The sequence below is a fragment of the Apteryx rowi genome, unplaced genomic scaffold, assembly GCF_003343035.1.
Source record: "Apteryx rowi isolate R43461 unplaced genomic scaffold, aptRow1 scaffold_55, whole genome shotgun sequence".
NCBI classification, from domain to species: Eukaryota; Metazoa; Chordata; class Aves; order Apterygiformes; family Apterygidae; genus Apteryx; species Apteryx rowi.
This window is the reverse complement of record NW_020450816.1, coordinates 417,342-429,483: the sequence shown is the minus strand read 5'-3', so window position 1 is coordinate 429,483 and position 12,142 is coordinate 417,342. Positions and strand designations below refer to the sequence as shown.

General features: G+C 39.2%; 1 protein-coding gene across 2 annotated transcripts in view; it reads left to right on the top strand.

Annotated features, from left to right (window-relative positions):
* Positions 1-12,142, top strand: part of SEC24D (SEC24 homolog D, COPII coat complex component) — a 57,220-nt gene continuing 45,078 nt past the window's right edge. Inside the window, exons 1-6 of one of the 2 annotated variants that reach the window (XM_026081404.1) lie at positions 1-11; positions 3,799-3,993; positions 5,681-5,807; positions 7,902-8,050; positions 10,156-10,428; positions 11,236-11,357. In XM_026081404.1, the coding sequence (XP_025937189.1) occupies positions 3,843-3,993; positions 5,681-5,807; positions 7,902-8,050; positions 10,156-10,428; positions 11,236-11,357 (822 nt within the window). In that variant the 5' untranslated portion in view covers positions 1-11; positions 3,799-3,842. Of the gene's footprint in view, positions 12-3,798; positions 3,994-5,659; positions 5,808-7,901; positions 8,051-10,155; positions 10,429-11,235; positions 11,358-12,142 lie in introns of both variants that reach the window. The other variant, XM_026081403.1, reaches the window with a different exon arrangement.

The following is a 12,142-nucleotide window of genomic DNA, read 5'->3' as shown; positions in this document are numbered from 1 at the left end:
GTGGCACTCGGGTGAGCGGCGCGAGCGGAGCCGCGGGAGGCGCGCGCGCACGCGGGCAGCCGGGCGGGGGGCTGCACGCGGCGCCCAGGTAACGGCTCCTAACGGTCCCAACGGTCCGGGGGGTGCGCGCCGGCAGCGCGGGGCGGGCGGCGGGGCTCGGCCGTCCCCTGCCTCTCGGGGGCCGCCCGGTCACGGGCTTGGGGAGCGGCAGGCGCTTTCGGGGCGGCCGGGGGAGTGGGGCATCCTGCCGGGACGGAGCCGGCGGGAGCCCGCGTACATCGGCACGGGGTGCAGGTACTTCAAACGCGCCTTACTGTTAACCGGAGCGGGCAGACGTGTCCTGCGCAGGGCTGTGCAGCTGCGCCGGGAAAATAGAGAGCACCGTTATAGTGACTTAAAGTTGTCAGTTAATGGGGAAGCAAGTGATAACTGTTGGCAGTTTTTGCAGTGAGTTGGAGGAAACTTTAAGCTTATGTTTTCATAGCTTTTTCTGAAATGCATGTTATAAAAATATGATGTGAAAGTCTAATATGTGTAGCTATATTCCATTCCATATGTGTATCTGCATATAAATACGTGCGCATACACCCCAAACATATTATTTGTCAAACTGAGATTGCAGCATGCATTGGTGAGGGACTGCACCTCTATTTCTAGATTATGCATTACTAAGCACAGTGTCTTAGAAGAAATTATAATGTTAATAGTTCTCTTTCAGTTAGCTGAGAACATGAGCCTATATTTTTAACTGTTATCCTACTTTTTACACGCACACAGTGGAGTTTTATATCTTCATAGAGATACCAGTGCAGTAAAGCATTGCATAGGTATAGTAATCCGCTGAAAAAAGATCATAACTTGTTTTGTTTCATCAGTAAGTTAAATTGTGCTGTTAAATTTCAATGAAACGGGTGTGAAGTAAACTAGTGTTAAGGGAGACCAGGAGAAAAGGTTTTCTTGTCCTTCTGTTTAGCAACACTGGTAGTAAGCACACCCAGTAAAAGATCTTGGCTTAGCAGTTCTTCTAACCTTTCTTTTGCGATTTCCACTATGATTCTATATGCTTCTTGTTAAATCAAACCTTCCTAGGTGATCAGTTTCTGTTGATATTTTGGGTGCTGTCCAAACCAGTTTCACTGCATGTTTGCATTTGTGCATATCTTGAAAAAAGATTAAATATGCTCCATGTCAAATAGAATCTGGAACCGAGTTCAATACATTTATATTATTTGGTTTAGGGTTAAGAGTTCCTGTCCCTCTTCAACCCAACCTCTGTGTGTTTATGCTGTCTGTGGGAAGTTTGACGTGGCAAGACTTTTTTTTTTTTTTTTTTTTTTTTCCTCCGAGTGAGCTGTGGAGGAAGTATTCCCCCCTGGATGCTGTCACAGCTAAAGGTGCCAGCTGTTGCAGCTGCCTCAAAGTGAGCATCCCTTTCTTTATATAGATATAAAATGTATATAAGCATATGCTAGCGAGTAGGTAATTTAGTGCTGATTTTCTGTCTTATGTAGGAACTAAAGCTCATGCTGCCACGTCTTTTCTGCTGGGGAGGGAGAGTACGGCTGGTAACCAGAAGCTGTTCCATGTAGACATTTTTTTCTTTTTCTCGCGCTTACCTCGTTAGCTAAGAAATAGAAGACAACTCTCTAATTTGTCATATCTGAAACACTTTAACACTTAAAAATGTCTTAGGCAATTGGGAAATTTTATGCCACATTGAGGAATGTGGCTTAGTACAACAGGCAATGTGTGAGGAGGTCTAGGACCTGTACCCATCTCAGAGTGATTTCCTGTCTGACATGGAAAATCAGTAAAACTATTTTTTTCAGAAATGTGTGTCTAATATGAAAAGCCTAGAGATGGGTTTTCTGGTAGGGGTAACTTTTTTCTACTGATATGTGCCAGTGCAACATGAATTTGTCTGCTGTGTAGTGTGATCTTGGAGCTGCATCTATTTCTGAGGTGACATCAGGCAGCTCCTGGAGCACAATTCCTGATAGAATTTCATCCAGTTTGCATGCTTGAAGATCACTCCATGATGCAACCCAAAGCAGGTCAAGTAAAGATGGCTGGGAGAGCTATTTCAAAAGAACACTTCTGTTGTCAAATAAAATGCTAGTTTACATAGATGTAGCTTTAGCTCTTTGGGGATGCTTGACCTGCATACTTGGGACTTGACTTTGCAGAGGCAGGGCTTGCTGCTCACTCAGAGTCTGGATCTCCTCAGTATTCCACAAAACAGCTTAATTTGGGCACTGGTAAAGTTAGTGGAATTTGTTGTTGTTTTTGTTAAAAATTTATTTTGACTTCATGTTGGATTTCTCTTTTGTGTAGAAATGAGAAAGTTACCTATGAAGGCTGCAAAGTATACAACTTCAAGAACTTTTCTGATTTCCTGATAGAAAGTGCTCCATATCTGAAAATTAATCTTACGAAATACAATAATTTAGTTTAATATTGTAGCGTTCTTTAGATTTTTAGTCCTAACTTTAAATGATTGCAATTACCAGGATACCTGAAGTTTCTTTTATCCTACTTAGCAAAATCTGACTGCAACAAACAAATGAAATGTCTGCGAATGCTCTCATCATTAAAAAACTTTTTTTGAGTTGCTTCTCAAATTGAATTCTTGGGTTTTGGGTTTTTCTTCTTTAAAAACAAAACAAATCAAGATGTGAAAGCTTAGAGAAAAGATGTATGGTAGTAGCAAGGCTGTGCTGTGGCCATACATCCTCAGAAAGTGCATTGCTGCTTATATTTGGAGTCCTTTGAGCTCGGTTTCATCACGCTGCAGGTTCCCTTAGTAAAAAGACTGCTCAGGCCTGGGCAGATAATGCAGAAGAAAGCTGGAAATAGGGTCTCTTTCTATCCTGTAATTTATTCTCTGATGTTTTTTCTGTCCTGCCCCAGTCTGCTTTCCTGTGAGCAGGAACTAGCTGTGGAAATTTGTCAGGAGCAGGGCCAGGTAGCAGAAAACTGGATTGCTCAGTTGAGTGAGAGTGGCACTTTGACATAAGTGATAGATGTGTCCCTTTGCTTCTTTTGGTGTAAGAAAAGTTGTGTGGCAATTACTGTAGTGGATTTTTTTTGTCATGTTTAAAACTGAGCTTTAAAAAGGGCCAGCATCTATCATACAGTACTTGTGTAATGGGGATGGATTTGCAACAGCAGTGACTGTGCACTTAGACAGACAGTGTAATTTCTTACCAGCATTGAAAGCATGGAATGCTCCCTCGCTTGCTTGAGATGGGGCTGATGTAGAAGGTGTGATGAAAGCTGGTGCCATGTTCCATACCTCCTCTAAAAGAGGGCAGGAGAATGAATTGCTAGAGGAGTCTTGTACTCTGGCAACTGTGCCTTTCCTGATTTTTCAGGAATATCTGGTATTTCTCTTTGGAATACCTGGTATTTGGGGAGTGGGACTCGCAGTCTGTTTTTTCAGGTGTAGAAGTCTAGGTTCTACCAATAAAGAGAGCAGTTTGAGAATTTCCTTTGAGTTTTCTTTTCCACCTATACTTCCTTCACTTCAAGTTACTCTCCATGGGCCTGGGAGAGGTGAATCTTCTTCAGATAAATTCAGTGATTTGTTTAAATTCACGCAATAAGATTGTGGTAGTGTTGAGAAAATTAAGCAACCAGACAATCAAACAGGCAAAAACATATTCTCCTGACTTACAGGTCCATTTTTACCCTCAAGTCTGTCTACTGTTGTGGAGGGGGCAGGGGGACACAGTTCTCAGCCTTTTAAAATGCATAAAGACTAAAGAATAGTAGCAGGTATAATTTCCTTTTTTGCAGATTCTTAAAGAGGATCCCCTACTTGGAATGAGAGTATTGTCATCATGAGTCAACAAGGTTATGTTGCAACTCCTCCATATTCCCAATCCCAGCCAGGGATAGGAGGCTTTTCTACAGGTTTTGGACCACCTACTTCTTCACTTCTTTATGGGCATTATGGGGACCCTAATTCCTCATACTCAGCACCTCAAACAGGTATGGAGTTTGCTTAAAATGCATTTTGAGAGTCTACTTTTCTATGAAGGTCTTTTATATCTCTTCCTGTTACTTGTGCTTACACAAAATGCTCTGTTTTACACTGCTAGTGGAACAGTATCCTGCACTAGCTTTAGCCATGTTGTTGCTGATGCCCTAAATGTTGATATAAGATGCCTGGTAGTAGGAATCTAACCTTTGTGTGTGAATTCCATTGTCCGGAAAGCAGTAAGCACCAGTGCTTAATGATGTATTATGATTAACATCTAATGCAGACAAATACAAAAGGAGCAGTTCAGTATTCTTTTTGGGAGTAGAAAAATGTTTCTGAACTCATGTGTGTTATTGGCAAGCAAGCTCTTCAGAAATGAGTTGCATTCCTGACCATAGGACCAGTGTCCTAGTGGCACCAAGTTCTTGAGCACAAACTTGCGTATGAATATAAGCTGGTGGTTTACTACTTAAGCTCATTTACTGAATGATATATTTTGGGGTGACAAGTTGTAAATACAATCTAGCTGCCTCCTAGACACATAGGAGACAATTACCTACTATCAGGGAGGGCAACTTGGGTAGCTTTTATAAGCAAATGGGATATTTGGTCTTTATGTCTCAGCATAGTCATCCTACAGATAATGTAATTGATATCCATCAGATAAACATGGATGTTACCGACTCTCCTTTGCTTTTTTTAAATTTTAATTTACTGATATGTGGCTTCGGGTTTTTCAAGAAAAAAAGTGGTTTCTGAGAGCACAGTGTTGAGGCCCATTTTTTCAATAAGTCATACTGTGGCCCCATTTCAGTAAAGCCAAAGAGCAGGTACTAGGCTTGCAAGTCAGGGCTGTGGAAAACATCCAAAGAGTAAGGTTTCCTGTAAGTCTGCTAATATACCTAGGCAAAATAGGGATGAAAGAGAGAGGAACCATCTAAATGTTTTGTCTGATGTTCTAGACAATAATTATAGTTAAAATAGTAAAGATGTCTGAATTATTCTCTAAGGCATCTAGAAAAAATAATTTTGCCTAGTTTCTCTAAACTTCTTACTAAAGACTGCAGGAGTTGTGTTACTTTAATCCAAGGCCGAATATAGTCAGAACACAGAACTACTTCTGTTAATTGGCTTATTAGAATACTTGGGAAAAATACCAGTTTTGACAGCAAACAAATTTTTGATGTTGTAGTAATTTAAAGGAAAATAATTCAAGAAATACAGGTTGAAAAGCTATCTATTCAACACTTATGTTTACATAAATTGTAATCTCTTTACAGTCAGTGTCTAGATAATTCTGCATTAAAAACCATTCTTAGCATAAGTTTACTGGTTCTATGTATGCAGGCAATTTTTTAAAGGTTTTTCCAGGTTTTCTTTCTGACTGTTTTCAGAAAGCAAAGGGACCTGTTGCTTCTCCCTAAAAAGGTGAGTGAGTGGTAGGGAATTTCCAGTATCCCAAGCTGAATTGGAGGGTCTGTTTCCTTATTCTTGCATCTTCATTACTGTCCTGCTTGTATTCTTTCACCAGAAAATTACTAAACTACTATTTCCTTCCTTTTTAACTATGTCTTCTTTTTCATATTTGCTTCTATAGCTGGCCAGAAATCTGCCCTTATTCCTACAGCAGGACTGTACATTTGTATTTCTTGATGATCTTGTGCTTTCTTACAGGAAGTACTTTTTGTTTGGCAGGCATGTCGAAATCAACTGTACCTTTTGGATCTTCAGCTCCTGTTGGACCTCCACCACCTGGTGCACATCAGTTCAGCCAGACCAACCTCCAAAACGGGCCCAATACACCAGGGCAACAGCCACATAGGTGACTTCACGAATTAATACATGAGATCTAAGTTGTTCATTCTCTTTTTCCTCTCTTTGGCTGCTTTGCTGGCATCCAAGTATCACATCCCTTCTACCTTCAGCAGCTCTGACTTATTCCAATTCTGAACTGGAGCATCAAGTTCAGTTCCCTGTTACTTTAAGCTGCCAGATGGTACAGTGCAATCTGTAATCTCATTAAGTTCCATTTTACAGCAAGTTAGGTCTTTATCATGGGTTGGTTTTCTTTTTATTCTTTCTGCTTGAACTTAGACTCACTGATTAAAAGCAGCAGTAAGGTGTTACAACTGCTGTTTGTTGTAGGAGTTGCGCTTCTTTTATTCATTTTCTGATGTCTTAATTCTCCTCTGTTGTGAGGTACCAAGATGATGTTATTTAATGATTAACAGTTGCCAGTGAGTTTTGACTAGAAGCTGGTGCATGTGTGTGTATCTGTAGCTTTTTCCCTATGTTAGGATGTCTGTGGTTCAGTGTTGTGGGATCACAGCCAAGGCTCCGTAGGGTATTTTAAAGATATTTTATAGTGCCATAGTCTTTGAGATTAGCGCCTGCTGCCCTTTTGTTCAAGTCTCTGATTGACTGACTATGAAGAGTTTACCTGAAGTGGTATTGTCCTGCCTCCAGAGCTCACAGGAAGAAATGAAAGAGAAGGGAGTGGGACAAAGTAAGAAGGGAAGGGAGAAACTAGAGACAGGTAGAAGATGTGAAAGGGAGTCTTGGAAAAATGATATGAAGGGATGTAAGGAGAGGGCAGAAAAGCTTGATTACAGTGATATGACATAATTTATATTTTAGGTGGTTGTACATGGGTAGATACACTTAACTATCTTATTTAATTCTGTCAATTGTTAATTATTTTGCTGTCCTCTTAGGAGTGACAAAATTAGAGTTTATGTATGTATAACTGTTTTTGTGAACTTGATGCTGTTTAACAACAGTCTTGTTTTAGTTGATCGAAGTCTTAATCTGCCTCTGTGCTTTTTAGTTGTTGTACAGTTATTTGTGTTCAAATAAAGCCATATATATGTTTTATTAGGCATCAGAATAGGGAAGCCTGTTGTCTGTGTGTTATCACTGTGTGTAGAGGACCCACAGAGACTGGTGGTTCTCTGTAGAAGACAATGTGTCAATGCGTAGGGAGAAGTGGCTGTTGTCCTGAAGACCTAAAAATGAGGAATGGAAAAACAGGGTGAAGAGAGTTGAGTTGACATGACCAGCCCAGCAAAATGTTGTTTCTCTTTCCTAGTTTCCAGTCATCACCCTGACAGCTGCCTGTTTACTGTTTTCACCTGATCTTGTTTTATTCCCAGGTTACTGAGAGCCAGGAAATTTCCATAACAAAATTTCAAGGAAAGTGAATTCTACTTCCCTTAGTATACGTAGGACCTTCCTCAGTTTTAGAAATGGTTGTAGGGAAAGCAATGTAGATCTTCTGTGGAAGACGGCCTGTAATCTCATTTTTCCAAAATGTATATAGAGTCTGGTAGAAAATATCTTTACAGGTTATATGTGTGTTATCTCTTCCTTTTGTCCAGTTCTTTTTCTTGCCTTTGTGTTTTCCTATGTCCACGCAGTAGTTTTTTCCGACCTTGTGTCTTCCTTTTCCCCTGACTACTGGGAACTCCTTAACAGTCTCCCTCTTCATTTGCCTCACTTCACAGAGATTGTCTTAATGTTCATCCCAATGTCCTCACCCATTCCCAGTAGGGAAGCTTCCTGTATAAGCATGGAGAGAGGTTGGAGTGATGTGGTATGTTCAGAAGCTTAGATTTCTTGATCACCAAGCTTTCATATAGTTACTACCTCTCTCTCTTTGCCAAGGCATACTCGCACTTCTTTGTTTCTAATAAGTATGCAAAAAAATCATATGCTGTCTTTTTTAATTAGTGTGCATTCTCTCTTCATGGCTATTTTAACAAAAATATATTTTTTATGATCAGAAGATCAGCAAACTTTAGAGTCTGGCCCTCCTAATTAACTGTTTCCGCATCACCCTGGAGAAGGTATTAGGCCTTCTGGAATTGTTATTGGTTGCTGTAATTCTCTGTATAACTGCACTAACTTCTCCCTTTAGGTTTCAAGGCCCTCCACCTCCAAACTGTACAGGATCTTCCTATCCTTCCTACAGTCATCAGTCACAACCAGCCTATCCAAATACTGCATCCAGTTCGTCTACAACACAACTTGCTAACCAGCTCAACACCATGCAAATAAATAACTATGGTAATTAGTTTTATCTGATTTGATTTACTTTTTCCTCAATTAAAGCTGTTAAGATTATGATAATTAGCACTTTACTGAACTTATGTAGAACATAAAATCTTTGACCATTATCATTTGCTCAAGTTCTTAGATCTTTAATTTCATCCTCTTACTTAAGTGAATGCCTTTGAGTTAGTTCTGAATTGACATTTGTTGAACCTTCCAGAAAGATCAGTTATCTTATCAGTTATTTCTCCTAGTCTTTGTTGATCCTGTCAGTAACAGGCAAGGCAAGAGCAATAATATGCAGATAGGGCTTGTTTTCCTCAGTTTTTCAGTGTTTCTCTCTGTTTTGAAACAATCTTTTTCTTTTCTTGTCCAAAACTTATAATTTAGCTTTTTGTCTAAATTTCACTTACATTTAATCTGGGGTTAAAACATCTCAAGACTAAGCCATGAGGTAAAGACGTGATTGTGTGATTCTTCTGTGTAAATTAGACTTGCCATCACTGATCTTACTTTTTATGTTATATCTGCTTTTCCTGAATATTTACTGAGGCCTGATCAAATTTACTATTCAACTGAAAAGGAGTGGAATTTAGTTAGCATCTTGTTGTGCTGTGACCAGCACATTTAGGAGGATGAATTTGTTTGAATTTGAGATCGCTTTTGTGGTCGATATCATTGTAAGATATGAGTAGAGATGAACTTTTTAGTTCAGGATGCACTGATAATTACATCATTGTTCTTGCCCTGACTTTACAAGTTGTTGATTCGAGTTGAATGAAACCTGCATAACTACTGGGGATCTGGCCCTCTGTTTGTACAATTGCTTGTGAAAACTTACACCTTCTTCATCTTATAAAAATTAATTTAGACTTGAATTCAACTTTGGTGTACTGAACTGCAAGTATGCAATTAAGTTAGACTGTTTTATACAGGATGAAATGTGGCCCAACATCCCTGCAACACTTCATGATTTATATTATGTAGAGCAAAAAGAATTAATTTGTTTCTCTGCCTTCAAAATATTGCCTTCAGTAATAATTATGTAGAACAGAATATTTTTGCTTATCTCATTACATACTGGAAGTTTCAGATACCCTTCAGACCACTGAAGATATGGGTTCTTTAATGCTCTGCCTCTGTGTTGGTTAACTGTAAGCCTAAATTTTTTAGACTGATTTTGCTTAACTGTAAGCCTAAATTGATGTAACTTGGCAGATTGCTGAAGTTCACAGCTTGTAAAGCTAATGGAACAATGTCTGTTTGTACCAGCCGTGAACCTGAGCTTGTGTTTTTTTTATGTGAAATTCTTGTTTTTCAGTTAACATGTCTGAGTGGAGATACGTTTCAGTGTTTTTATATTAATGTATTAGTACTTTTGTTCCAAACTTATTTTTGGTTAGGTTCTTAGCTTTTCTGAAAATTATTTTACTGTAGATTTTTTGGGAGAAATTTGACTAAAAATGTAGATATCGTAAAATAACAAGCATTTGCAGATTGTAAGACTCAAAGAAATATTTCCAAAGTCCTATTATTTCCTATTGGAACTAGATTCTTATAAAGAACTAACTATTCCTCATCAATGTACAGAAAGTAGTCCCCACAAGTTTCATCTTTTAACATCAAAACCAGAAGGTGGTTGTAAATCAGATTAAATGAATGGATTTACCTTCCGTTAAACCTTTCAGTGAATTGCAAACAGCAAACTAACAAAAATGTGCCACATAAGAGAAATTGATTATTAAGTCAAAAGGAATGTTACTTCATATTATGAAATTAAATATTATTTCAAAAGCAAATAGCGATTTATGTGTATTTTAATCAAGTATTGATTAATCAAGTAATCAAGTATGACCTCCCTCTCCCCTTCCCCACCCAGTTTCAGGTTTTTATTGAAAATAGGGCCACAGGGAATAGTTGGACATTAGAATCAGTTCAAACTTAAGCTGTAAAGTCAGAATTGTTACACAAAAAGGCATTCAGAATTCCTGTAATAAAGCATTATCAATACAAGATGCAATATTCCCGTACACATTGCAAATGTATGGAATTAAAATGGATTACCTTCCACATGGTAGGTTGTTGGTTTGGGCTCGTTTGACATATGGCTTCCCGCTCAGGTCCTGGTGCTACTCAGAGCTCTTGCATGTCTTCTGGGCATCCAGCATCTTTTCAGGGTCCACAACCACCACCACCACTGGCCCAGCAGCAGATGGCTTTACCACTTGGATCACAGATTCCTCCACCAGCAAATAATGTAAATGGCCTTTGTGCTCAGCCATCGTTGCCTCCAATGGCCAGACAAGATGGGATCCCTGGATCTGGCCCCCCGAATGCTAACTTGCAACAGCTTCCAGGACAGCCCCCAGGGCCTGGATATCATCCTCAGCAAGGTAAGGAAGGATGTTTGGTATCTAACAGAAAACAAAATGTGGTTTGGGAATCACTGGTGAACTGCAGCCAGTCATGGATGGCGTTTTACTGACTTGGAAAAATAAAAATTAATTCTCTTTTTAGTTGAATGGAAAGATTCCTGTTGTCAATCAGTGCATTTAAGGCAGGCTCTACTTTTCCTCAGAGGTTCAGCATTCTGGAAAAGAATGTAGCAAGAAGTAGATTAATTTGGGTCAGGAGCAGAATTATTTGGTTGGTAATGGGTGAAGGTACAACATACTACAATAAAGAGTCTTTTATTAGCCAAAAAGGTGCAGGGTGCTCTCCATTTTATAGTACTGTCTGCCATCAGCAGCTTTCAGAAATGCTTTTTATAGCAATAAAGAGTTGTAACTGAATGCAAAGAATGTGCTTTGTTTTACCTGATGCAGGTAAGTAAAACAATTAGCTGGCTTTTTAGTTGTCAAACTAACTAGACCAGTTTGCACTGACTGATGTTACTGGAGAGGTTCTCGATAAGGTAATGGTCTGGACTGAGTAGCCGTGGGAATCTCTCCTAACTATCCTACTTGGGCACATACCTGAAAACTTTTGGGTCCAGAGTTGTCACACGCATTTTTATGTTTACTTTTAAAACAACAGACTGCATGAGCTAAAATAATCAGTTTCTTTTACTTGTTGAAAACAGAAGGCAAAGAGAAGTGGCATTTGGCTTCAGTAAGAATGAGTTGTATGGCAAAACTTGATGTTAAAAATTGATATGAGAATTTAAATACTTAAATCAGTGGTCATTTGTAACTCTGCAGCAAATTACGGCCCTCAGATGGCAGGAGCTCAACTGTCTTATCCTGGTGCTTTCCCTGGAGGTCCAGCACAGCTTTCAGGTCCACAGCAGAAGAAGCTTGATCCTGACTCTATTCCAAGCCCTGTAAGTAATGTGATGCTATTTTATGATTTTTTTATGAAAGTAAATTTCTGCTGCAGTTTAGACAAATGACAATGTTAATATTGTTTTTATTTTAGTTGGTGGTTGTTTGAACATACAAACACACTTATGTTGCTTAGTTCACAGGATATGTTCCAATTTTTGCATAATTTTGTTAATTGCATGGAATTTTGTACCCTCTGCTGTACTCTCTGCTGTCTGTTTTGGGTGAATGAATAGTGCATAACATTAGTTTAGAACTGAAGAGGCTTTATAACTTTATAGCTAATATGGGATATAAGCCTGACTCCAAGTACGTTAATAGGAATTCTCAACAGAGTTCTCAGTATGACAGTAAGCAGTATTGATAGATTACTTGCATTCCCTGCAGCTAATCACCTTCCCTTTTCACTCCAGAAAGATGGAAGGCTTAGACTTAGTACCTAGAATAGGACTTAAGCAAAAATGTAGCTTTTTTTTAACTCTAAAATTGCAATCCTGAAAATGCTGAGAAGTTGCATGCTCAAAAGACACCTCACTATTTGATTGCAGGGGTTCCCCAGGCAACTAGAATTATTTGTTTGAGCATCCTTCTGGTTGCAATAAACTTGTAAGGATTTCAGTAGCTCAGGATATAGTTCATGCTTAAGCCTCATACAGGTTCAAAAGGCTGAGTTGTTTAAGCATGCCTAAACATGCAGTGAGAGGACAGGCCTCTTTGTTTAAAGCACTGGAAGCTGCCTCTTTTCAAAATGGGGTTAGGGGAAAAAGAGAACAAGCCTATGGCT